Source organism: Pezoporus occidentalis, unplaced genomic scaffold (genome assembly GCF_034315485.1).
Source record: "Pezoporus occidentalis ecotype Australia unplaced genomic scaffold, CSIRO_AGI_Poc_V1 ctg23, whole genome shotgun sequence".
Lineage (NCBI taxonomy): Eukaryota > Metazoa > Chordata > Aves > Psittaciformes > Psittacidae > Pezoporus > Pezoporus occidentalis.
Window position 1 is genome coordinate 6,344,750 of NW_026914180.1, and position 25,283 is coordinate 6,370,032.

A 25,283-nucleotide genomic window follows, 5' to 3' on the forward strand; every position below is an offset into this window, starting at 1 on the left:
CTTATGGTTGGCTCTCACTTTTTACATCAAAGAAAATTAAGGTCTCCTGCAATATCTCTAACAGCTCTTCTTGGTTTTACCACTATATTTTTTGATTGCCTTGAAGGTTTCTGATCACCTTTAATTTAGATTTTTGCCTTAGGAAGAATTGACTGTTGGATGGCATAGCATCTTTTGCAGGTGACAGAACTGTTGCCGAGATCTTGAGATACTGGTTACTTTGGGTTTCCTACCTTTCTCTCATTTCACTTCCTGTAGATTTCTCTTCTGCATTTTCTTCCAAGTTAACTGTGATATATGATAATAGGAGCTAAACCAAAATGTGATATATCTCATAGTTTAAAATAATTCTTTTGAGGTCCTTTTTAGGTTTCCATCTCCAGTTCTCTAAAGTTTGATGAAGATGAAAAGACAGTCAGAAAGTACAGAAAATTAATTTATAACTAACTTCCTTCCATTGCTTTAACTTCTAATGCCATTTCAATCTGTGAATGATAACCTAAATCTTATTTTTCAGTTGACAGATTAAGACCCTATTGAACCAGTAGCAGAACTCTGTCTCATTCAATCTCTATCTTATTATTTGTAGAGAATACTTTGTTTGACAGGTTAATGACAATGAAGACATAAATGGGGAATGAAATATAATTTTTTCCGTTAGTGTTTATGTAGATATATGTAGTTTTAAAGTCTGACAGAGTCATCTGCAAAATATTTCACTGCTGCTTTTATTTAATCTCACTTTTCAGGGCACGGATCTTGCACTGGAGAATATGGCTTGTATCTCTGCTAAGAATAGCCAGTGTTATATGGTATAATTATATCATCCCTTCAGATGAAATGACTCAGTGCAAGATTCTGATGTCATAATTTAACATCATGACATAACCATGAAATGTTCCCTATACATTTTAACCAAGTGAAAAATAAATAATCCAAACCATATCTACTTGTCTGAGGTAACATAATCATGAATCAATCAGGTCTCTATAATTTCATCAGGAATTTTGTCTAACAAAAAAAAAAACAAACAGATCTAGGCTACAAAGATATTTTATTTAGAGATTAATCTGAAAGTACAGGAATAAGTATCTCTAATGTTAGCTACCGAGCACTTCTGAGAAATAGTGTAATCCATTTAAATGCTCAGGAGTGGACTTGGGAGATCAACTTTAAGTGACTGTTTTTTAAAATGTTTCCAAAAAGTGTACTGGACATCAAACACAGGAAAATTAGATTGCTTGGTGAAAATAATATTCTGTATCTTCTGATGTCTAAATCTCTCCCAGTGAGGGAGCTGAAAACAGAACTATTAAGGAACAATCCACATACAAAGGTAATTTAAATAACAGAGCATCAGATTTTAATTTTCCTCTGTTAATTCCTATTAATGATATCATTTTTCATTTGTTCAAATTCTAAGAAAAATGCAGTTATGAGGAGCCATCTCTAAAATCTGGTCCCACAATTTTGGCACAACTGAGAATAATCCTATTAAGTGATTTTCTTCTCAGTCACTGCTACAAAATGTATAGCATTTGCTAACCTTTTTTTGAATGCCTATACAGTCCCACTGTCTTCAGTGGTTTTATACATAAGTGAGAGAACATCTGTTGCTGAACAAATTACAAATGAGGAACAGAGTATGTCTTCACCTGGAAGAGAACTATCAAGTTACCCTGGTCACGACATCTTCCTGACCCTCAATTTCACTATCCATAAAATGAGGGCAATGATACCAACTTTCTTTGTCAGATGCCTAGTATTGTTATATAAAAGACTGTTATTATTTGACCTTCATCCCTTCTGGACCTAAGAATAAAAAGACCAGCACTACTGGCTTTCTCTAAACACAATATATATTTCTCCCTATCGAATATGGAGAAAGGGCAGTAGAGAAAACCATGCAACCCAAAAATTAACTTTCAGTTATCATAAAAAATTCCCTCATTTCCCTACCAAAAATTTTATTCCAAACCTTTTCAGCACAGGCAGTCTGACTGGTTTTAGAGCACATCTTGCTGATTTTAGAGCATATTTAGAACATCCTGATTTAGGTAAAGTTAACTTCTCCCTCAGTGGGGAGTTAGTAGCCTTCCAGATGCCTGGAAGGCATCTTTGCAGATGCCAGGAAAATGGAATAGGAGATGAGTCTTACGGACCAGATGTGCCTTATGAATGGCCAGTTAGACCACTCCAAAAAAAAAGAGTAGTTCTGAATTACTGGATGTTGATCTCAATAACAGTACAGCTTCATGCTGCAATTATAGGAGCAACACTAAAAATGGATGCCATGTTTCCAGGAATTTCCCGAGATAAACTACAAATCTGATGAATAAGAACAACCACTTTGAATAATCAAATGTCTATTTTTGACCTGGACCTAATGATTTATACATTCAAAGCTCAAAGCTTCCCCTTCCAGTTAAAGAACAAGAAGGAAACATGTAAATGAATGAACAGGAGGAGCTCTGCAGAGAGTGACACTGGCAGCATGGCCAGCTCTGCATGTTGAGCTAAATGGAGCTCAAATTCTAATAAAAGCCAGTGGACAATGTCAAAGGCAACAAGAGGAAAAACAGAAGTAAACAATGATGAAAACTATATGTTCTGTATTCCCCTACATGCCTGTCAAAACAATCCCATAAATCGACCCATTCTGATAGTGAAAAATCTGATCCAATTATACAGATGGCTTGACTGCTAACGTTTGCCAAGCCTGCTCCCAGCCCAAGGAGAGCAACATGTAGCTCAATGTTATGCTGAGGTTGTCAGTCTCACAAGCAGTTGCTCTCATTTGCTTTTCCTCCTCCCTATTTCCAAGCGTCTTCAGAACCCCACTTACTGAACTCCGAAATGCTCCCTTCGTGCTATCATTCAAATTATGTATTGTCTTTACCAGACTGTAACCAGTGCCCTTCCAACACTCTGTTTAGCAATTGTAATGCAGTACTATAATGGACATCCCATCAGACCTGTCAGATTAGTTCAATTGAATCATTTTCTGCAAAAAATGAAGAATAATCTACAGTACAGAAATACGCCTGACATTGGGAATTGCACTTCTTAAACCTAAACGTCAGTCAATCCCCGGTGAAATCTTAAGTAAGGTAGGGTTCAATCCACCTCAAATTTGCTTAAATCAGGACAGAGACAACGAAGGCCAGTTTGCTGTTTCTAAGAGCACTAAGTATTGCACTAAAATTGCCAGGCATTTTTCTACAGCTTGAAAGTTGCCTGAGTACTTAACTACAGACCTCCCAGCAGTATCAAAAAGTGCATTTTTTGTGGAGGTAAATGCCACTCTTACATCCAGCTTCTCTTTTGCTATCCAAACTCAGGCACAATGGCATCTACGCTCCACCTATATTTTTCCTGAAAGCTCAAAAGTTTGGCTATACCTCTGTTCAGCTTGAATCGTACTGAATCCATGTCTCATCCAGAGGAAGGCAGGAGGCAGAACCTGAACCCAGGGCTTAGGAATTTTGGGAAGGAGATATTTTTTACTTACACTAATTTTTATTTTAAAACCACTTTCAATATTTCCTAGGGTAAAATGCACACATGCTGGAGAATTAAGTTTGAACCAGCAGTCTTCCTTCCTCCAGAGTGCTGCAAGAGTCATGTTCCTCTGTTGCTTTTATGCCTGAAGACGAAACACTAGGCTATTGAAAGGATAAGGGACAGTGCTACCACTCAGGGCTGGTACACAGAGCACTCTCCTAAAATGTGGAAGTTAAAACTGCTCAGACCAACTTCAGTTAGATCTTTTCCATCTCCTGCTTCATTTTCTAACCCCTGCAGTAATAAGCAGAAGACAGGCAGAACATACTACGTATGGTGCCTTTCATCAGAGGAGCACTAGACACACTGGATCCCAGAATATCCTACTTGTATCTCAGTGAAACAGGGAGATACCTTGCAGCCAGGGCTGTCTTCTGGAGTCTCCAAAAGTCCCTTCTAATTGGTGGAAGAAATGAGGTGCCTAATAATCTCCATATTTGGGTATGTCTGCACTTGTCTCTTGGGGACCACAGTGATGTCAAATGAAGTGGATGACATCCCCATCCCTAAGGACAATGAGCAGCATCCAGCAGCGTTAAGTTTGGCACCAGAATGAGGCCATCTGGTTTTCACCCTAAATTCTGAAATAACTGCATTTCAACTTTAACCTTAGAAATGCGCCTTAAAGGAAAAAGGTATTAACCAGGTGGATTACAAAACAGACACCCAACATTTTTGAAAACAGAAGCTGAATGGACTAAATCCATTGAAGAATTTCATTTTGGTAATCCCTTTAATTAAAAAATGATGGGCACACGCGGATTAGGCCCTGCAGGTGAGAGTGGAAGGTTAGAACTGTAAAATTCTTTCTCAGTTGGGTCTTTACCCCACAGATTCACGTGTTATTAAAAATCATCTACCAGAAATTCTAGTCTGACAATCACCTTGATGGGTTCACTGAGGATCAGTGTTCTATAGTGATGCTATTTCACTCTAGAACCTAATCTGAGGTTTAAACTGACAAACAATTTTGCTGGACCTTCCTACCTCTGTATTTATTCTGAGTGTTTATGAGGTTTTTTAAATTGCTCGCATAGCACACACATACAGGAGCTTCTTTCACATTGAAGATTTTCTTTTCCTCTAGTGTTTTTAAATATTGAATTTTAAGAAAGATGCATTCTGTAGCTTCAAATAATTATTTAAGAAAGTTCCACCTGGACATTTTTGAATAATGTTTCTTTTTGTTGACATCAAATTGGCTTCCCCTCATTGGAAGGGCAACAGTCTATAGCGGTATCACTTTCTTAGCATGCAGCAGTCTCCTTAGTACTGCCGAACGGTGTCATTTCATCCTTACATGAATCTTATAAAACACATGAATCTCATGTTTCCAGATTGGGTTGATAATCTCAGCCATGCAATCCGTTTCCATGTGTACCCACTGCAGTGCAGCCTAGGCAAAGGACGGAGATCAGAAATTTCCCTTATAACCTGAAGCAAGAGTATTCCTTCTGAAAATAAAGAAATAAGACTATGGTATAATTCTATAACCAATTAGTTAATGCGATTATGTATATGCTCATTACTTGCAAAAATCTTTCACTTTTTAAAAAACTGCCTGCTCAACTTTTGACTTCAGTGATATGCATTAGACTGGTTTACTTTTTTGGGAACATGGCAGGGAAATGGTCCACTGACTTCAGGATTTGCATGCTTTCTTTTACATTTTTAAGCCTGAAAATATGAACTACTAATATGTGCCAAGGGTAGGATTCATGTATCTAAACACAGCAAATCTTTTCTTCAAAATTTTCCATAGCCTCATAGCCCAGACTATGAGGAATATCAAGAACACCTTTTTTTTTTTTTTTTTATTTTAGAAAGAAATATTTTTGTTAATATCTATTATTCTGTCACACTTGTTCCAGCTGAATTTCATCTACCATTGTGCTCCTTAATCCCTCAATGTATTTAAATCCATCTGGAATTTTTCTAAATCCTCCATAGTTCTTCCTAACAGAGACAATTTGCCCATAGGGTACCACTAATCTCTCTACACACTGAGAAGCAGTGGTTCATGACGAATCTTTCTCCCCTATCTCATAACCAGTTCTTAATCCACAGTGACACCCTGGCCCTTGCTCTGTGACTCATTCTCCTTAAAGTCAGTATGAAGAGCATCCCATTTATCTCCTGTTGATTTAAAGGGTAGGTGCAACTTGCAGTTTTGTTGCAATAGCAGCTTTTCTCCCAGGAGAGTCTGATGTATCTCATCAGAAGATGATTTGCTCCTGAGGGTCGTTCAGGTGTGATGCTGCCATGAAGGAGGAGAGAGGGTCCCTGGCATGGAGTCCTGGAGGCCAAAGCTCAGTGCCCTTCAGATATAAATAGCCAAGACTTAAAATGTGAATAGTAGCTTATCATTGATGTGATTTCAGAGTTGGTGATCACAGCATTTCTTCGACACAGAAAAGGTGAAAACAAGTCTAGGAAAGTTTTTATTTCAAGGACAGTTTATTTTTTATTTTTTTTTCCTTTTTTGGCTTCTCTTTTATTATCTAGGATTTGGTTTCTTTTTTTCCTGTGTTTTTTTTTCTTTTTTTTTCTGATAAGATTAGTAAATATTTTAACAAGCAACGTAATGGGAAACTCAGCTATTGAAGTATGAAATAGAAGGATGTGAACCTGTCTGTGTGCAAATTTCAGCAGTAAGTGAACAATGGGAAAGCTGCTCATGCCATCACAATAAACAGAACCTTTATTATCCTCAAGAGAGTTTCACTCCCCTCTTCCCCATGACTCCTGTGTCCCAGGAACTGGCTTCATTGCACTTTCCAGCACATCAAAGCCACTATTCTTTGACTTGGAAGATCACTCACCAAACCTCTCAAATCTGGCTGCTAGCTACCAACATCTGAGCCATGCACCCTGCAATCCAGAGGAAAGTTGTTGCATTGGGAAGGGAATATATGGTGTATGGTGTCATCTACACATGTCCTGTGGAAGGAGTGAGTGCTTCTGCCACCTCAGGTAGCACATGGCATGTCAGAGAAGACATGGCAACACAGTGACATGACTCTCCCATTCTCATCAGGTTGGGAACCACTGGTATAAAGCTACTGAATCCATCCTTCCTCACCTCCTACTTATCTTTTCCTGATGCAAAAGAAGTCTCACTCATCACAAGAAAGATGCATATTATATATACAATGGAGGAGAAACTGTGAATTACAGTGGTTTGCTCCAGGTCACAGAGGAGGCAAGTGACACAGCAAGGATTACTGGAAATGCTTTAACATCAAAGTAATTTATAGTGTTGCCATCAAATTCTTTCTGAACCTACCAAGCCTAAAAAGAACATTTAGACACCAAAATTGTATTTATTCCTCTTGTCTGGAAGTGCCCCTGAGAGTAACTCATCCGATAATCTATAATGAAAGTCCTGAGCACTGATGCTTCAAGTCCATGACATTACAACAGCCTGCCTTGTCTGTCTGAATTTGATTATTTTGTCCATGTTTCAGTACAGTTTCATACTTTTTGAAGCACATATATATAAGTAAAGGCTTAGAGGAGGCATGTATTTCAGCATTTTTTTTGGTTTAATTTGGTTTGAAAATGGTTTGTGCCTTAAATTTAGGTAAGTAATGATTTATTTTGTAAATTCAGGATTAATAAAGCAACAAAATAACTTCTGAGCACAGAACTACTCACTGGATTGGTTGAGAGCTGCCTGACTTCACAGCTGTTACTGTTATTGTAATCATTTTAAGGACACTGAAATTTTATTGCATGGGCTGCAGATTCATTTTTCTATGCTTGTTTCCTCAAAAGCTTTATTAGCCATAAAACCTTTTTAAGTTTACTTCTGTTTTGACAGCTTAGCAAATTCCCACTTTCCACAATTTTTTCCCTCTTTTCCCACCACCAGTAAGTGTGAATTTAAACCTCTTAATACAGACAGATACAAATCCCGACCAATTTGTAACACAAACGACACTTGCCTAAAAATCCATGGCAGTGGTCAGGCTATGAAGGTCAGAGGAGATAACAGCATCATGGAAGCATGTCAGTGACAGAGAAGTCGAGAATGATCAACTCTCTAGAGTTATAATGGGAGTGTGACACTGTGCCAGCCTGTACTTGCCTTACTTCAAAAATGCACTGCTGCCATCTGTGTTAATAGCAATAAATTCCTACAGATGCTTTGTTGCTAGCAGAAGCACAGAAATAATGACAATAATATCTGCCATAATTGTGATGTTCTGTTTCCTGAGGCTGGAACGGACCCCAACAAAGTACTCCCCAATGCATTTTAAGCTGAAGGTTAGAAAAAGCACTGGAGTCCATTTCTCACGAACCCCGAATTTCTGATGCAAAACAGCCTTAAAAATGCAAAATTGCTCTTTCTTGTCAAACTACTCCCACTTACTAGTAATTAACTAATGAGATTGAGGATAACTGATGATACAGATTTTAATGCACTTCCAACTTTTCATTTTTTCCCTTCCTTCATAACTTCCCTGAAGGCAGTTTCCAATTGGAAACTGGATACCTGGACCAATTTATAGAATCTTAGAGTGGTTTGGGTTGGAAAAGACCTTAAAGTTTATCTAGTTCCAAACTCCTGCCATGGGCAGGGACACCTTGCACTAGACCAGGTTGCTCAAAGCCCCATCCAAGCTGAGTTTAAACACTTCCAGGGACGGGGCAGCCACAGCTCCTCTGGGCAACCTGTTCCAATGTCTCACCACCCTCATAGTAAAGAATTTCTTCCCAATGTTCCAATTTATTCTCTGTGTTCTGAATTAGCCCTCACTGATTTTCTACTTACACAATTTCATTTCTGTGAAATAAATATGTTTTAGAGTAAGATTAAAATTACTTTATTCCGATTTTTAGTGGTCAGCATTTACATTGTGTACATGTTATCTGTCTTAAGAATTTAGGAAAAAAATAATTCAGGCATAAAAATTAAATGATGGCATTTTTATATCTGAGCTTCCCAGGATTGGGCAGAATGGCACTTATGAAAAATACTGGTAGATAATAGGCTGCATTATGACTCATTTTCCTTCATTCCCAGGAATCCTGATCTTTGGCTTTCTCCCTCTCATTCATTTCAAAAGCTTAAAATTCATCGCTCTTTTATAATGAACTACATAATAATTACCAAAAAACCCACTGTGAAATACTAAAAATATTGACCATATGTTATTGTGAGATATTGCAGCATCTCAGGGTTTTAATGACTACCACTGTTTATAAAAACAAAGCACAGCTCCCAGCCCCATCCCTAGCTCAGGAATATGTAACACTCATCCTCAGTGATTAAAGGTCTATAGCCTGCAGCCAGTAAAGTAACCTGGACCTGCTCACAGAGATGTTACGGAGTATCTGCACCATCTGCTCTCCCAAAAGAGCTGATGCGTGAGACCTGCACAAGGAACGATAACGTGGCACAGAAGGCATGGAAAGAGAGAAATTGGAGTGTCTGGGAATGTGTGTTCTGGGAAACTAGGCTGACAGACATATCTGTCCAGCTAAGCAGGGAGATACAAACGTGAGCTGGTCCTCGTGGCACTACTGGGGACTCCAGGCACAGTCCTGCAATTACCTGTTGCCTTTCATGAGTTCAAGGGACCAGAGTGATTCCTTGCCACTACTGTTGCTAGTGTGACAGATCACCTGGTCAACACCAATTGAAAATTTTGCTCTGGATATTCCTCTAGAGGTTAAAATGCAAAGCTGGTCCCATTAGAAAGCGGAGGAAAACATCAGGGGAAGCAAAGCCCTAAGAGGAGGCAAATATGGACCCACAGGACTCTTCTCTTGTGTAATGTGATCTACATCAGCAGGTGAGAATCATTTTCTGGGATATTTCAGCAGATTTTGCAAGCACAAAAGCTAAGGGCAACAGAAGTAGAACAGGCTATCATCTTATCTCTGCACATACAACAGATAAGAAATTCAATATATTCAAAGCTGAACTGTTGTATTGAACAAAACACACCAGTATTCATGCTCTCTATGCAAAGCTATGGTAACTACCATTTCTCTGTTATTTTCTTGTGCATGAATAAAAAGCATGAAGTACCATTTTCCTATGGGAATATGTAATATCAGAATTGAGGCAGTGAAGCAGTAATATGGGGGGATTTGATCTCTGTCACTTTCTAAGTATCACAGGGAAAGCAGAAGACTAAAGAGGGAATAGTGATTTTATGTCTAGGAAATTCTGGAAGGATGAATAATTGCATGTAAAGAGTTAGCCAATGAAGGTTCTAGATCTATGGCTCTCCCCCTGTTACAGTGCTGAGACACAATGACAGAATTGTCTCTACTGGATAAATTCATAGGCAAGTATTTTCTATCTGTATTATTTAGGTAGGGGGTCAAGCTATGTTATCAGAGGTAAAACTTTTGTCTTTAATATCAACAATGGACATTTATGGAACTTACAAGGGTAGAGACTGTTAGGGAAAGTGACAAAGGGATAAAAATTTACATTTAACTTATTTTTTAATATGAGCAATGCTGTCTCTGTCTCTTGCTGATTTTAACAGACTTTAGTAGCAAAAGCCTGTTTTATCAATGTTTATAATTTCTTTTAGTTTTTAAGGCTAGTTGTAGAAATTCAGTAAACAATATGCACAAATCTTTTTCCCTTGATACACTGCACTTGGAGGTAGAATAACAATTTCAAAGAGGACATTGAGATATGCAGAGAAGGTCAAATCAGTGTTTCTTTTAGAATATATGTATTAAAAGACAAGAACATTTTGTTATTATTTCCTAAAAAAGACCTGAAAAGCTTCATGGGATACAAAAGCTCACCTTCTAAGAAACATTGAGACCTTCCTGTAACAAAGAACAATAAAACCTATTAGCCCTGTTCACTGCTGTACATATTATGAATAATTTTCTCCTCTTTACTTTAAATTTAATTTTAAAATGCAATTAAAATGCACTAAATATTTTAACCTGGTAAGGAAATCAAGTAATGAAGATCATAAAAATACAATTCTTTAATGACTTGCCTAAGAAAACTGAAAACTTGGGGAATAAACTAAGAGTTCTGTACAACCCAGCTTCAGGGGCCTAACCTGAACATGATCCTTCAGAAAGCAATCATTAACTGCAAAGCAGTACCATTTATCACCTTTGTAAAGGTGGAGAAACAATATCAAGCATTTGGAATTAACCTATCCCTTCAGCATGTTAAATGGGTCAGACTAATCATATTCCATGGCAGTTTTATATTATGAACACAAGATCCATTTTCAGCTTTTTCACAGCATTTGAACAGAATACCAGCTACCTCAAATTAAATGCACAGAAATACATGTATGATGCAATTAAGTTAACACATTGTGAACAGATTTACGGCCTACATTTTTTTTTTATACAGGCAGTCTGGAATCAAGAGGTAACATATGACAAAACACAAAATATCCAGGAACTGACTAATACAACAATGCCAGAAGTTGGCTCACAAGATAACAGTGCTGCCCTGAGCTGCCTGTGGTCTTGCATTTACATTAAAAACTTCAAGCACATGCATTCTGTTAAATAACAAAAGAGCACGGGTTCCTCTGCATTGAGTGTCCAAGCATGGCTTCAGAAAAGCATGACTTGCCTTCAAAACTCAAAAGACTGATAAGCAATTAAGAGATGAACTTTCTACTCTCAAATTAGGATTTTTCTTAATGTATTAAACTACTCAATCTCATATTTAAGAAATTGCACCAGTCTGACTATTTAAACTGCTGAGCATTCAGCAGCTTGCATTTAGTTTTACTGGAGGTGGTAAGAACTACATGTTCTGGAAAGCCAGGCTTTGGGTTTCCTCATGAGAGGCTCAGGATGCAAACATTGTTCAAATGGTTTGATTGAGCAATCTTGGCCCTCAGCTTAGAGCATAACCTGCCAGACAAATGGGAGTGTTGACATTTTTGCCATACCTGAAGAACTAGAATTTCAGAAAATAGGAAGAGGTTTTTTGTCCAAAGGCAAAGACTCCTCTGATTTGAGATCTCACACTGACTTAATCCTGCTTCATAATGGAGAGGTATTTTATAACTACAGCCAAAGTAGCATACAGATGAAAATAACATCCTCTAGCTAACTTTGTTTTATAAGATTACTTTGGAATTTCTGTGCTAAACTTAGTAGAAACAGTTCAAAGCTCTTTCTCGAGAAAGAAAAAGTTCTTTCTTGAGAAAGAAACAAACCTCTTCCACACAAATCCTACAGTGGTAGAATACCAATTTTTTGTAGGAAGAAAGAGCAAAAAAGTAAATTGCTCAATTTGACTGGTTTGTTGGCATAATAATGCACTGAAGCAGCACAGTGGAGGATTTGTTGGACAATTTTCTCCACTGAAATTGTCAATTCACTCTGAAGCTTAGTGCTGATGGATATTATGGATTGGTATGGATTTCACTGCTTCAACCATCTGAAAGGTCACTCAACAAACACATCAGGAGTAACCTATTGTTCTTGCCACTGACAATCAGACTGCTGTTTTGACAAGTCTTTATCACAAATCTTTTCTTCAAGAATCACATGGAAATCTTTGCTTTGTGGCACAATTAAAAGCTGGCACCTTAGGCGTTCACTGAAGCAGTCTTAGTAGCTCCTTGGATCACACTCGCAAAGCTGTAGAAGCCCGAGAATCTCATAGTGCATGGATCACACCTGACATCTATCAACTATAGCACTGAGTAGAACCATAGAATCATATAACTGTTTAGACCTTTAAGATCAACAAGTCCAACCGTTATCATAGCACTGACAACAAACCACTAAACCATGCCCTTAATCACCACATCCACATGGCTTCTGAATACCTCCAGGGATGGTGTCTCCATCAACTAGGGCAGCTTACCCAATGCCAACTCACTAAAACCTCCTTTCAGGTAGTTGTAGAGAGCAATAAGGTGTCCCTTCAGCTTCCTTTTCTCCAGGCTGAACAACGCCAGTTCCCTCAGCCACTCCCCCATAAGACTTTTGCTCTGGAGCCTTCACCAGCTTCATTGCTCTTTAGACACACTCCAGCACCTCAGTGTATCCCTTGTAATGAGGTGCCCCAAACTGAGCACAGTATTTGAGGTTTGGCCTCACCAGTGTCAAGTACAGTGGGACAATCTCTTTCCTAGTCTTGCTGGCCAGCCTATATCTGATATGAGCCAGAATGCTTTTGGCCTTCTTGACCACCTGGGAACAAGCTGGCTCATATTCATAGCTGGATGAGCAACACGCCCAGGTCCTTTTCCATCAGGCAGCTTTCCAGACACTCTTCCCCAAGCTTGTAGCATTGCATGGGGTTGTTATGACCCAAATGCAGGACATGGCACTTGGCCTTCCTGATCCTCATACGATTGGCCTTAGCCCATCAATCCAGCCTGTCCAGATCCCTCTGTAGAGCCTTCTTACCCTCAAGTAGAATAAAAATCCCACTCAAGTTGGTGTTGCCTGCAAACTTACTGAGGGATGCACTCGATCCCCTCATCCAGATCATTGATAAAGATATTAAATATAACTGGACCCAGTACGGAGCCCTGGGGAACACCAATTGTGACCAACTGCCAACTGTGTGCATTGGTGTAGGTGCCCTTCAGTTGGGCTACTGATCCCATCACCTTTTTGGGAGCAGAAGCCCTAATTCCTATCTGACCATTCTCAGGCACTGTCATGGTTTCTAACACGTCAATAACACTGGTGTCTTTGCTGCTGCATGGATCTCCATCCCCTATCTCCACTGAGATGACAGACTGAAGGAGTACCATCACTCAAGCACTTGCATGCCACCCCCAGGCTTATCTCTAGTGAGCCTAGTTTTATCCCTTTCTCCTTTCAAAACTAGCTTAAAGCTCTTTTCAATGAGCCCTGCTAACTCCTGTCCAAAGATACATTTCTCCCTTTGCGACAGGTCTGTTGCCAGCAGGCCTGCTGTCATGTAAACTGACCCATGACCAAAAACCTCCAAGTTCTGCCAGTATAATCTTTTTAGTTTAATTGTTACAGTTCCATTTTGAGATCAGGTGAAAAAACTCAAGCTGTTATCCCCAGTGTACAAATATGTTGGACTACTTTCTTTTCTCACCAAAAGACAGCAGTTTCAGCTGTAAAAATGAAGCTTTTTTGCTCAAAAAAAAAAAAAACAACCACCTGTGGCAAATAAAAATTGATGCATTGAAACTATGACCTATTGCTTTATGGAGAAAGAAGAAAACCATACAAAAATGTAGTATTGGCTGTAGCAGACCATACAAAGATGTAGTACTGGAAAATAAATAAGTACCTCTCATTAAATTTTGGCGTTTCATTTTGTGCTCTCAAGTTAAGAGTGGATTAAAAACACCCACATAAATCACAATTTTAGTTTTATACTTTTAAATGCGCTAACTGCTGCAAGAAAGATACTTCAAATGTTAATTTGTCTAACAGGCTGTTATAAAGATTTCATGTCTACCTGTAGCTCCAGCTTACACTTTATTAAACATAGAGAACTTTTAAAAAGCATAAAGATCTAAACAGAAAATCACAGAATTAGGTTGGAAAAGATCTTTGAGATCATCAAGTTCAATCCTAAAAATATCAAAGATCAATTATGAAATCAATTTCCTGAGTACTTACATTCACCTCTCAAGCAAGAGTGATTTTTAGATTGACATGGATTAAAGAGCTGACTAGGAATAGCTCCGACCCTTTACTCCACTGCATGAATATAACATGCATGTGCAGTCCATTTATAAATGTGCAGTACATCTATATATATCTAAATATATAACATGCATGTACAGTTACCTATAACTTAAAGTTATTAATACTATTTATTTCCTGTAGACGGCCAGTTAGATTTCTGGTACTTAATGATACAGGAAGCTTACTAAAGAAACATTCCTTAAAAGGACATTAAACTTTCCCTTCTGTGCACTGATCATTAACCAACATCACTTTCTCCTCACTCCCCCAAGAAAAAAAAATGCAATTACAGCGACATTCATGAAAACAAGTCCTTACCGAAACTCTCAGTTAAACAGCTACAACTGCTCTCTAAGGTCACTTTATGTACTAAAGAAATGGTTGTGGGAAATAATAATATGTATAGACACATGAACTGTTGTAGAAAGTATTTCACTGGTCCTGCAGAGTGGACAAGTCCAATTTTAGCATTTGGAATTTCCTGAACAGGTCTTGTTATTCTTACAAAACTTAAGAATATGTAATTTTGTTTTGTGAAATATGGGGGTTATATTTTACTCTTACATTTCTGATAAACCTATTCAAAACAAACAAGTTTAACAACAGCAACAACAAAAATTAAATCAGTATATTATGCAGTTGAAATGCTGAGGAGGGTCAAATCATTGGAGAGATGTAAGTCACTGGCTAAGAACCCTGAACCAAAATCAGTTTGCTGCAGATCAGATGCAACATAATCCTGGTACAAAAGGAATTTTTTCTTTAGTTCAACTCAAACACCTAATTCTCTTTAATAATTAACTCATTCTAGATTAGGAATTTGAAAAGAAAAAAAAAGCATGAAAGCTTATTATCTTCTTCTCTACGGTGTCTTTGGAGAAGATGACATCTAGTTGCACTCAAGGTGCTAAGAATGTAGCAAAGAGTGATCAGTTAAATTTTCTGAATACCAACAGTACATGCTTTGTGGAATGAGCTGGTTGCCAGTGGAAACTAAAATTGGTTTGATAAGCTTATATTTTTGAATTTATGATCTAAACTACTGCAAAATTTTTCTCATTGTTTATGAGCATTTTTAACATTCCAATGTTTATCTAAAAGCATTTGCCCCAAAGGTATTCATAATCTAGTATACAAGAAAAATACTTTTTGTCTTTCTGGTATTGACAGTGGTAAAGAAAATGAAAAATTTGTGTATAGAGAGTCCTCTAGAACCAAGAGCCTTCAGACAAATAACCTTCTTCAGCAAGTTTCACTGAATGATAATAGACATAATTAGGGGAAACCCCATCAGCAGGGAACTAGCTAGGAAGAAAACCTCCTAAAATGACACAGTGAAGAATCTACATGTTGTGAAGACTGAAAAGTCAGGTCTCCCATTACACTGAGTTTTGAAAGCTCTAAGGTTTTTAGGGAATTTATGAGCCAAATAAGTGTGTGTAGTCAAGGGAGGTGGTGTGGTTAAGATACTGTTGGATATAAAAGTTGGAGTTAAAAGGCCTGGGGAAAGAAGTACTAAGCTGGGGAAAAAACAGCTTCTACTGATTCACATAGTATTCATAGGCAAGAACCAAGAGGTGGGGTTAAACTAGGCTATCCCATGAATTTCAGTTAGTCTGATTTCAAAAACACAGACTGAGACTAAGTGCCCCTTCTGCAAAAAGCAAATAGAAATGCAACCTACCTGAAGGGCTATGGTACAACCTAGATAAAGGAACAGTTAGAATACTCTGTAATTGGTTTTCTCCTCGAGCAGGTTCTTGAGAATAGTGAGCCTGCTACAGAAACCAGCCAATGAAAATGAATGTTACAGGAAAACAACTGAAAAATGTAAATGCAAAAGCATTCTAAAACTAATTAAATTCAAAGCACTTGGTCATTAAATAGTTATTAACAGTGGTTGTTGACATACAGATAAGTTAACAGAAGTTTGAGGACCTCAAATCATTTGGGACTCTGTAAAGCAAGTACTCCAAAACTCCCCAAACATCTTTTCTAAACTCAAGAGCTGGGTTTCTTTAGAAAGTGAAAAATACACTTTAGAAGTGAAAAATACACACACAAATGAAAAACTTTCATTTTAGTGAAAACACTAAAATGGTGAAAATAAAACTCAGGATGGAACATGATAACAATGCCAGGATCTATTAATATAACTCTCATTCCCACTATGACCTCACAAGTTGAGCGCTTTCCTTCAGCATCTCTCATTCTAGTGCCTAAGTAACTTTTCTTTTCAGCAGGGTAACCTCTGAGTCCTTATGAAATATGTTCTTTCCACTGTCGCTGAGGAAGGGGTGTTTGTCCCCTCCTTTTTGAGAAGTCTTAGTCTCTGTCTGTCTCTGATGGTTTCAGGCTGCCAAGCCTCAGTTTTCACTCTCTGTCCTTCCATGCACTGTATAAAATCTCTCCCCCCACAAATGCCATCCTTTCTTAATGATCCCATCTTTCTCAAGTGTAGCCTTTTGGAGAAGGTGAACAAGGAGCTCCCTCTGATATACAGTCACATGCATTTCAAAGTAACACAGTAAGGTAAAAACACGAATCCTCCACAATCCTATTGCCTTCAATCCCATTAATAATTCTGAGAGAGACCAAATAATCAATCCATGCTAATGAAGTTTCTGTCTCTGTTTCTCTGTAGTTTCTGGGCAGAAATTTTCAAGCCCATCCTAGAAATTGCTAATTTCTCACAGAAGACGAGTTGGGGTTGCTAAAAAAAAAAAAGATAACATTGTTCTTGGGGGGGGGAGGGGGGGGAGGAAGGATGTAAAAATGCCCACCACATTGGTCTAAACTCCTATGTGCTCCTGTAAGAAGCTGTATCCCTAGGGGAAAAAAAGCTGTCTTTTGAAAGTATAGTATTAAATGTCAGATTAATTACAGACATAACCTGAAATCATTAGGTCTTCCTTTCTAAACTAGCTGCATATGTGATGCTTGGATTCCTACATGTGGCATTTTCAGATCAAAACCAGAGAGAAAATATTGTGCTTTATTATTGTGTGCCATTTTTTTAAAGAATGACTCAGGCATTGATATTTAGGCTACTTTCAAGTCAAATATTTAAAGCCCACATCCTAACCATAAGCACACTTACTGACATATTGGAAGGTCACAGGAACATGAGAAGATAGAGGTCTGAGCAAAAGACCTGCACAATAAATATCTTCTGCACTGGAGGAAAGGCAACTATAAGAAGATTGAACTGTTTTCTTGTATTTTCATCAAAGTACTGAACAGATTCCAAACAGTTTCAGATGTATTAAAAATCAGGCCCATGGCATTTTCCTCTTGTGCATTCATATTTCATTAGGTGCAATGACTTTATCTTTTCTACAGTTAAAAATGCCATTCATATTGGCTGCTATACTTACTCTTTCATAGTCACAATATAGCCATATTCTTTCTCCTCAGAAGACTTTACTTCAAGTTGTAAGCCTTGTCCCATGTTATTCTGAGGCTTTCCATGGGAGTTTCCATCCTGCATTAAAGAGTCCTTAATCCAGTAGCGGGTTTCATTTGGGTCTTTAAAGTCAGATTCACTGTTCTTTGCAGCTGTCAGTTCCCTTGTGAAAGTCTCGCTTTTAACATCTTCCACACCAGCATTTACTTCTTCTGAGGAAGAAGAGCCAGTGTCTTCAGATTTCTTGGTTTCTGTCTTAGGAGATTTTTCAGGTGTAAGATCTTCAGGTATATTTTCAGGTAATGCATTCTCATTCAAGAAGTTAACTAGTCTTGAAGTATTCTGTAAATATTATTTAAAAATAGTATTATTACCTTTAAAACAAAACACAGGAATGGTATACTGAACTCAGTCTGGATGCAATCTTTCAAACTCTTATTGATACGGTGGAGTCCATTCAATATACATGTCGCATGGCCATTTCTTAAGTTTCTCAAAAATGGCTGAATATTGGACATAAAACTACAGGATATGGTTCAAAGTTTATGAGGAATATTGCAGAAGTAATCTGGATTAAAATCCCAAATTTGGTGTTACCACCTATGGTATGAGATGTAATGCCTGGAGCTTTAGAAATACCTCTGATATTCAACAATTTGGAAGTAAAGTGTGAAAGTGAAGAATGACAGATCCCCTGAAAGGAGAGGAAATCTTGAATCTTCCCACAAACCTATGCCCTCAGAAGGAGTATGTTTACTTATTTGCTTCTGAAAACCAGACAGATTATCTGAGCAAGGGTGCTTACATTCCCCAAAACCAAGAATCAAGGGGCAGATGAAAGAAGGATGTTTTCATGAACACCTCAATACTCAAAATCTACTAACCTAAGGAAAAGCCTGAATTTGGCTGAACTTTGGGATCTGTTATGAATTGTGTCTATCAATGAAAGAAAGGCAAAACAGGACTTGACTTTGCTTTTTTGTACTGGAAAAAAAAAACAACTGGGTGAGATTTAAATAAATGCTCATTAAGTGCATCAACAACAATATGCCTTCAATACCCAATGCTGAGGTGTTGAATTGTATGCACAGAAGACACAAAACAGGCATTGTATTTCAGAAGTATGCTTTTAAACTTCATATTCATATTTTAAACTGCATATTAACCTGACATTCTGAGATGGAATACTTGTTTTGGTACTCTACCTCTTTATCAGTTCTTGCAGTGGCTTCATGCACTCCAATGTCTGTAGGACATGAAAAGCACAAATACATAGTTATGAAAGGAAAGCACTATATATGAAGCAAACCCCGCCTATAGGCTACTTTTAGTGGTGGCCTTTTCATGCATTTTAAACATTAAGACATCAAAGCTGAAAGGGCAGACTAAAGAGCACTGCATAATTCAGTATTGTTTTTCTAACCCTACTTTGATAGCAAATTAATACAAGATCAATAGACTGAGTACTTCAAGAGCAAATGTAATAGTGTTATTTTGCTAATTAAGTGTTCAATCTTCATATCAGTTTATCAATATCTAAGAAAAAGAAACATTAAGGTAGCTCTAGCTATCTGAGTTGACATTTATAGTAAAGAAAAAGGAAACATACATTTCTCATACTGATTTTGCTGGAAGACAACTTATTTTAAAAGATATGATCTACCAGTATCATGTTGCAGCTTAACTACTGTTAGCTGATGATACGAAGTCACATCATTAACTTCAGTTAAATAATGCTGGGTTTGATTTATAAACTGAGTCTTATTCATCTTTTGCAATAAGATTCAGGACAAACCCTCAAGTCTGATCATTTTAATCTAAAAAAACAACTGGCAATTAAAATAAACAGAATATTCCTAACTAGTAAAGATTTCAGTATATTACCAAGAAAAAAGAGAGCAAGTAAAATTCACTGTTTATGACTTATAGCATATGTAGTATTTGGTGTCCTAGATATCATAAGATTCCGAAAATACAGAATGGGTGTGTGGCAACTTATGCCCCACTGTGGTATCAACTTATTAATGGCAATTACTGTAGCTCCTGAATCTGCATCATCAGGAAAATGTGTGTCCAGACAGAAGCAAATAACCATAATAACTCTTCTAGTCCCCTAAGCAGGAAAAGGAATGAGCAGTTTTCTACCTACACCTAAGATTTTGTACTGCAAGTAATTGTGGCACACTAAAGAATGACTATCTGTAAAACATATTTTTTCCCCACATATTTCAAAACACATTCTTGGAATGTAATAGTTTTTCATTTTAATTTTTCTTAAAAATTTCATTTTAAAGAAAGGGAAATTAAGACCACACAGCATAAAGCAATTTTTATTTCAATATAAGCGGGTGTGTAGGTTTATTTTGTTTGTGAAGCTTGACACCCAAAGGTTCACAAACAGATGCATTTTCATAAATAATATATCTGCAATAAAAAGAAAGCAAAGCTAAAATTCTGCAGCCTTTTGAGGGGAAAACAGAGAAACTTCCCTTCCAGTCTTCTCTAAAGCTTATTTTAAAAAGTCTAGGCCAAATATGAAACACTAAAGGAAAATTAGGGTAGCTATCTTTTGCTGTACTTAATTCTTAGAATCAATACCTGGTATATTAACACTGTTTTCCATTAATCCAATCTGAATCTCTGCCCTTCCTTGAGCATCTCCTGTCCTCGTTTGTGCTTCTGTTTTGTTTTCTTTAGTTTTTCCAGCACCCTCTTCAGTTTCTTCCTGAATGTCAACAGTTTGAATTGCATTGGCAATAGTATCAGCAATCTCATCCAGTTCTGTTGAGCTGAGATTCTCCACATTTACTTGGTGTTTCTCTAGGTCCTTCAAGACAACTTTAATAAGTGTCTCTGGATCACAAAAAAAACATAAACACAAGATTTAGCTGCATACATGAAACATACGTGCTTGTGTCAGTAAAGATCTTTCATTTTTTCCTAAAAGATATCTTTTCCTTCGAGAAGAGCGTCTGTTTTCCAAAGGAGTGTATACACATTCATGCTGCCATCTTTACAGAAAATGCAGTGTTATAAATGGGTGCTAGAGTTTATGATAAGGTGAATTCATGACAGGCACTGGCAGATGTATGCCACTTCAACCCAGCAAGTTGTCCTAAAGAGAGGGGAATAAAGCTGTCATTTTTTCTTCACAAGAGCTTGTTTCCTAGTCTAAACTGACTCAAAATACTGAGACAAGTGTTAAGGTAGCTTAATGTATTTTAGCTACAACAAGAGTGCAAATACTACTGCTTATTAGACATCAGGTTTCTTTGGTGATTTGCTTTTTGCAAGGTAAATAGCTACATAGAGTTTTGAGGGAAAAAAGACTCAGATATTTAATCTTTCAAGAAAATACCCCTCTTCAATTAGAAGGGGATATGGATAAATGTCCATTACATATATGGGTATGCAATGGACAAACCTTCTAAACTGTATTGATTTCTCTTGAAAAATATGTATTTTGTCAAAAGTGAACTCTACTGTTTTGGTTTGTTAGCTATGAGCGTTTTACCAGTCACACTGAAGAAAGAAATGTTAAGATGATGTTCCAGGACAGAAAAAGCAAACAGACTTACATTTAGTAGGAAAAAAAACCCAAACAAACCAAAAAACAAAAAAAAAAACAAACCACACCAAAAACCAAAACAACAAAACAACCTTGATGTGAGAAGAGTTTTGAAGACAAGGAAACTCAAGGACAATGGATATTAAAGGTGAGTTAAGTGTACATAACAGCTCTTCAGGAAAGTTACTTTTCTGAACTGCATATATTGAATATATCCTTCAGTACCATTTTGCATAATTCTGCAAAACTCAGCCTAAGGTCCCTTGGAGTATGAGACACTAAGTATAGGGCTTACTCCAATATACCCAAACCGTTTTCAATCATGCCTCTGTTCTGCTTGTTCATGCTGACAGGAATTTAGTATACATATGAATATGCATGCAAGCAAGAAAACTCACATAGGTAATATTGTGTAAGGAGAGGAAGATAAGGACTGTTTTTAAAACTCTGCTGAATGTATTAGTTTATATATAAGCAGTTTGAAGGCAACATCCAACGTATTTTCTTATAGTAACATTCTCTTTGTTAATCCTTGTGGTTTGACATGTTCTTCATCATAGAATCATAGAATCATTAGGGTTGGAAAGGACCTTAAGATCATCTAGTAACAGGTTATCAGCTTTCAGGCTTACATAAAAGTGAATTAAAAAGTAGGTGTGCAAAGGAGAAAACATTACCAGAAAAAGGGCTAAAGAGGAAGTTTGTTTTTCACAGGAAAGGAGGAAGAACTAGACTAGGAAAGGAGAAGTAGCTAAAGACTTCTGTTCTCTTAACTAGGAAGAAGCAGCAGAACATCTGTGATTTTGCAGGGAGACAAGAACACGGGATTATTTGTCACTGAGGGAAAAGAGGCTAAGACCTTGGACGTGTCTGGCAATTTTTGGACCCCAGAGTGTTAGCTGCAGAGATTAGAGCCTGCAGCTGACCATCAGCTTCTCAATGCCATCTCAAAGCAGAGATTAATTTCCCCCAACTCAACCCATAAGTCACCAAATAAACTAATGCTATTTTCCCTAAACTAATTAGCCAGTATAAACCAAGATAATTTAAGCAGTTTAAATAGTAGGTTTACTTGTGTCAAAGAGAGTTTTGGCACTTGGGAAGGTGGTTCTTTGATGCACTTTCCTTTCCAGGCTAAAAGGCACATCTTTCCAACAATCTACCATATTGATATTACAAAATTCTACTGATTTCATTATAAAATTGAGCTGAAGTCATATGCTGTGAACTTTCAAAATACTTAAAAAAAACATAATTGTAAACACAATTTAAGTGCAGCCGTCAATAAAAAGGTTAAATCTATAATGCTGCTTTAAACTGTGGCAGCCAACAAAGAGTATGGTATCATACTGAAATAACAGAGTGCTTTGTACAGGAAAGCAAGTATTCAATGATTAGCATAACAGATTTAATTTTACAATTTATGCCAAAATCTCTGGGCCAAGATATTTGGAGGCAGCAAAATTAGGACTAAAGTTTGAAGGAAACTGAGTAATGCTTCACAGAAAACTGTGAACACTTTACTTCCCACATTTTGTTGTACTATATCCATCCCCTGTTATGAATCTAATAATATAGTAAAAACATAATGACCAAATGTTTTTGTTTGTGAACATAATCCGTAAGAGCAAATTGATCCAGACAGCAACAAAAGTTTTCACTAGACTTCATCACACCGAGTTCAATAAATGTTTTTGAGAAGTACAACAGCTACCTGGAAGATGGCCATTTGGAGAAGATGCTACTCAGAGCAGCAATGTGGTAAATTAAGCTGTTGGAAATACCAGCATTGCCAGATTACTGCAGATGCCTTGCATCTGTTTGCCTATCTTATCTGTTCTTATGTTTTATAGGACTATTAGACAATAACCTGACAGAAAATCCTAAATTATTGGACCAGAGCTAATAAAATCAGCAAAGACATTCTGTCAGATCAAAATCAAAATTAGAACTTTTCAACTAAGGCATCAATATTTGAAGATACATCTTAAAAGATAATTCTATTTCAGGACATATATAATTCAAAGAGCTATTAATGTAGCACTGCTAGATTTTGTTTATTTTGGTTATTTCATAGCCAGCTGCCAAGACCAACCACTGAGCTACTCAACAATATGCAGTCAATATAGTCTTGTCATTTCCATTCTGTTTCATTTTTTCCTAACCAGCATTTCTCTCTACCTATTATCTTAGCCACAACTTATCTTTCTAGTCCCCTTACACAGGTTCACAGTCAATAACAAAGCAGTCTCAATCTCGAACAAAATGGAAAGGGGGAGCGGGCACATGAGAAAATGAATAGGCACAGGCCACCCACTCTATAACAAACCTATAGAGGAGCCTTCTGCTCCTCTGATGCAGCTATTCCTGCCCTTGTTAATATCACCTGGGCAAAGTTCATCAAACAATCACCTAAATACTTATGTCAGTGTTAGCAAAACTTAGGCACTACTGGCTAAGACCGAAGTGGCTCAGATGAATTTAGACTAGCAATGTAAGGGTGAATTATTTTTAGCCCAGTGGGCCCATGTCACCTCAGGCCATCAAAGACAGAGATGAAACATAAAGATGGGGTTGTGATCAAGGGGTGGACTTAACAATGGACACTATCACCCAGGTTACTCATGAATGTGAAAAAGTGGTTAAAGACCCTGTGGTATGGAGGACGATGGCTGAAGTACAAATATGGGGAGGCCTGGCAGATTGACTATATCACACTCCCACCAACCTGCCAAGGCAAGTGCCATGTGCTTACCATGGTGGAAACAACCACTGGATGGCTGGAAACATACGCTGTGCCCCATGCCACTGCCCGGAACACTATCCTGGGCCTTGAGAAACAGATTTTGTGGCTACAAGGCACCCCAGAGAGAATTGAGTCAGACAATGGGACTCATTTCTGGAACAGCCCTATAGACATTTGTGCCAAGGAGCATGGCATTGAGTGAGTATATCACATCCCCTACCATGCACCAACCTCTGGGAAAATCAAACATTGGCACAATGGGCTGTTAAAAACCACACTGAAAGCAATGGGTGGTGGGATTTTCAAACATTGGGATACACATTTAGCAAAGACCACCTGGTTGGTCAGCACTAGAGGATCTGCCAAAAGGGCTGGCCCAGCCCAACCAGAACCTCTATGTACTGTGGAGGCGGATAAGGTTCCTGTGGTGCCCGTAAAGAATTGCTTCATTAGGGACTGTAGTGACAGGACAAGAGGAAATGAGGTTAAACCTAAACAAGGGAAGTTCAGGTTAAATATAAGGAAGAAGTTCTTTACTGTGAGGGTGGTGAGGCACTGGAACAGGTTGCCCAAAGGAGTGGTGAATGCTCCAGCCCTGGCAGTGTTCAAGGCCAGGTTGGACAGAGCCTCGGGAAACATAGTCTAGGGTGAGGCATCCCTGTCCATGGCAGGAAGGTTGGAACTAGATGATCTTAAGGACGTTTCCAACCCTAACCATTCTATGAGGAACATCATTCTTTCAGTACACTAGGAGGAATTGTTAGCAAAATGTTTGTAACAGCCTTGTGAAATGGAAGTCTACATAAAGAGTCTTGATAACTTCCTGAGGTTACTGATATAATGTTAATACATGTCCACGTTAAATATGGGTGTTTCCACTTCTTGTTATGGCATTTGTCCATGTTTCTATACCATTTGCATATTATTGGATAAGGCTGATATCAGTGTAAATATCAGTGCAATATTTACAAACACCTTTGGGTAATTAAGGAAATTACAATGAATTTATTAAAATCAGAAAATAGTCTTGGAGAAAGACCAAACAGCAGTTGGATACTGTAATGTATACATGTAATGGCACATGACTTCAGCAGCACATGTACTTGCATTTTATACCTCCCCACTGACCCCTTCTAAATAGAATCAGCAATGCTCAGCCATGTTTCAAAGGGCTTGTACTGCAAATCAGATTTCTCCCTTAGCTCCAGCTTCCAAACTGAAGAAGGCAAGTTGCTTTTCACAGTTGGCTTGGAACCATGATGACAGTAAAGGCAAGTATATCTTAGACGATGTATTTTTCAATACCAGCTTCACCAGTAGAATTCCCTAGTAGCAGCGTAGCTAGG

At 37.8% G+C, this 25,283-nt stretch overlaps 1 protein-coding gene across 5 annotated transcripts in view; it reads right to left on the minus strand.

Moving 5' to 3' along the window:
- Positions 1-25,283, minus strand: part of PTPRN2 (protein tyrosine phosphatase receptor type N2) — a 657,474-nt gene that overhangs the window by 388,371 nt on the left and 243,820 nt on the right. For all 5 annotated transcript variants that reach the window (XM_062621502.1, XM_062621503.1, XM_062621499.1 and 2 more), the window contains 3 exons: positions 20,222-20,476; positions 18,829-18,869; positions 17,595-17,965 (listed from right to left, as the gene is read on the minus strand). In XM_062621502.1, coding sequence (XP_062477486.1) covers positions 17,595-17,965; positions 18,829-18,869; positions 20,222-20,476 — 667 coding nt within the window. The remainder of the gene's footprint in view (positions 1-17,594; positions 17,966-18,828; positions 18,870-20,221; positions 20,477-25,283) is intronic.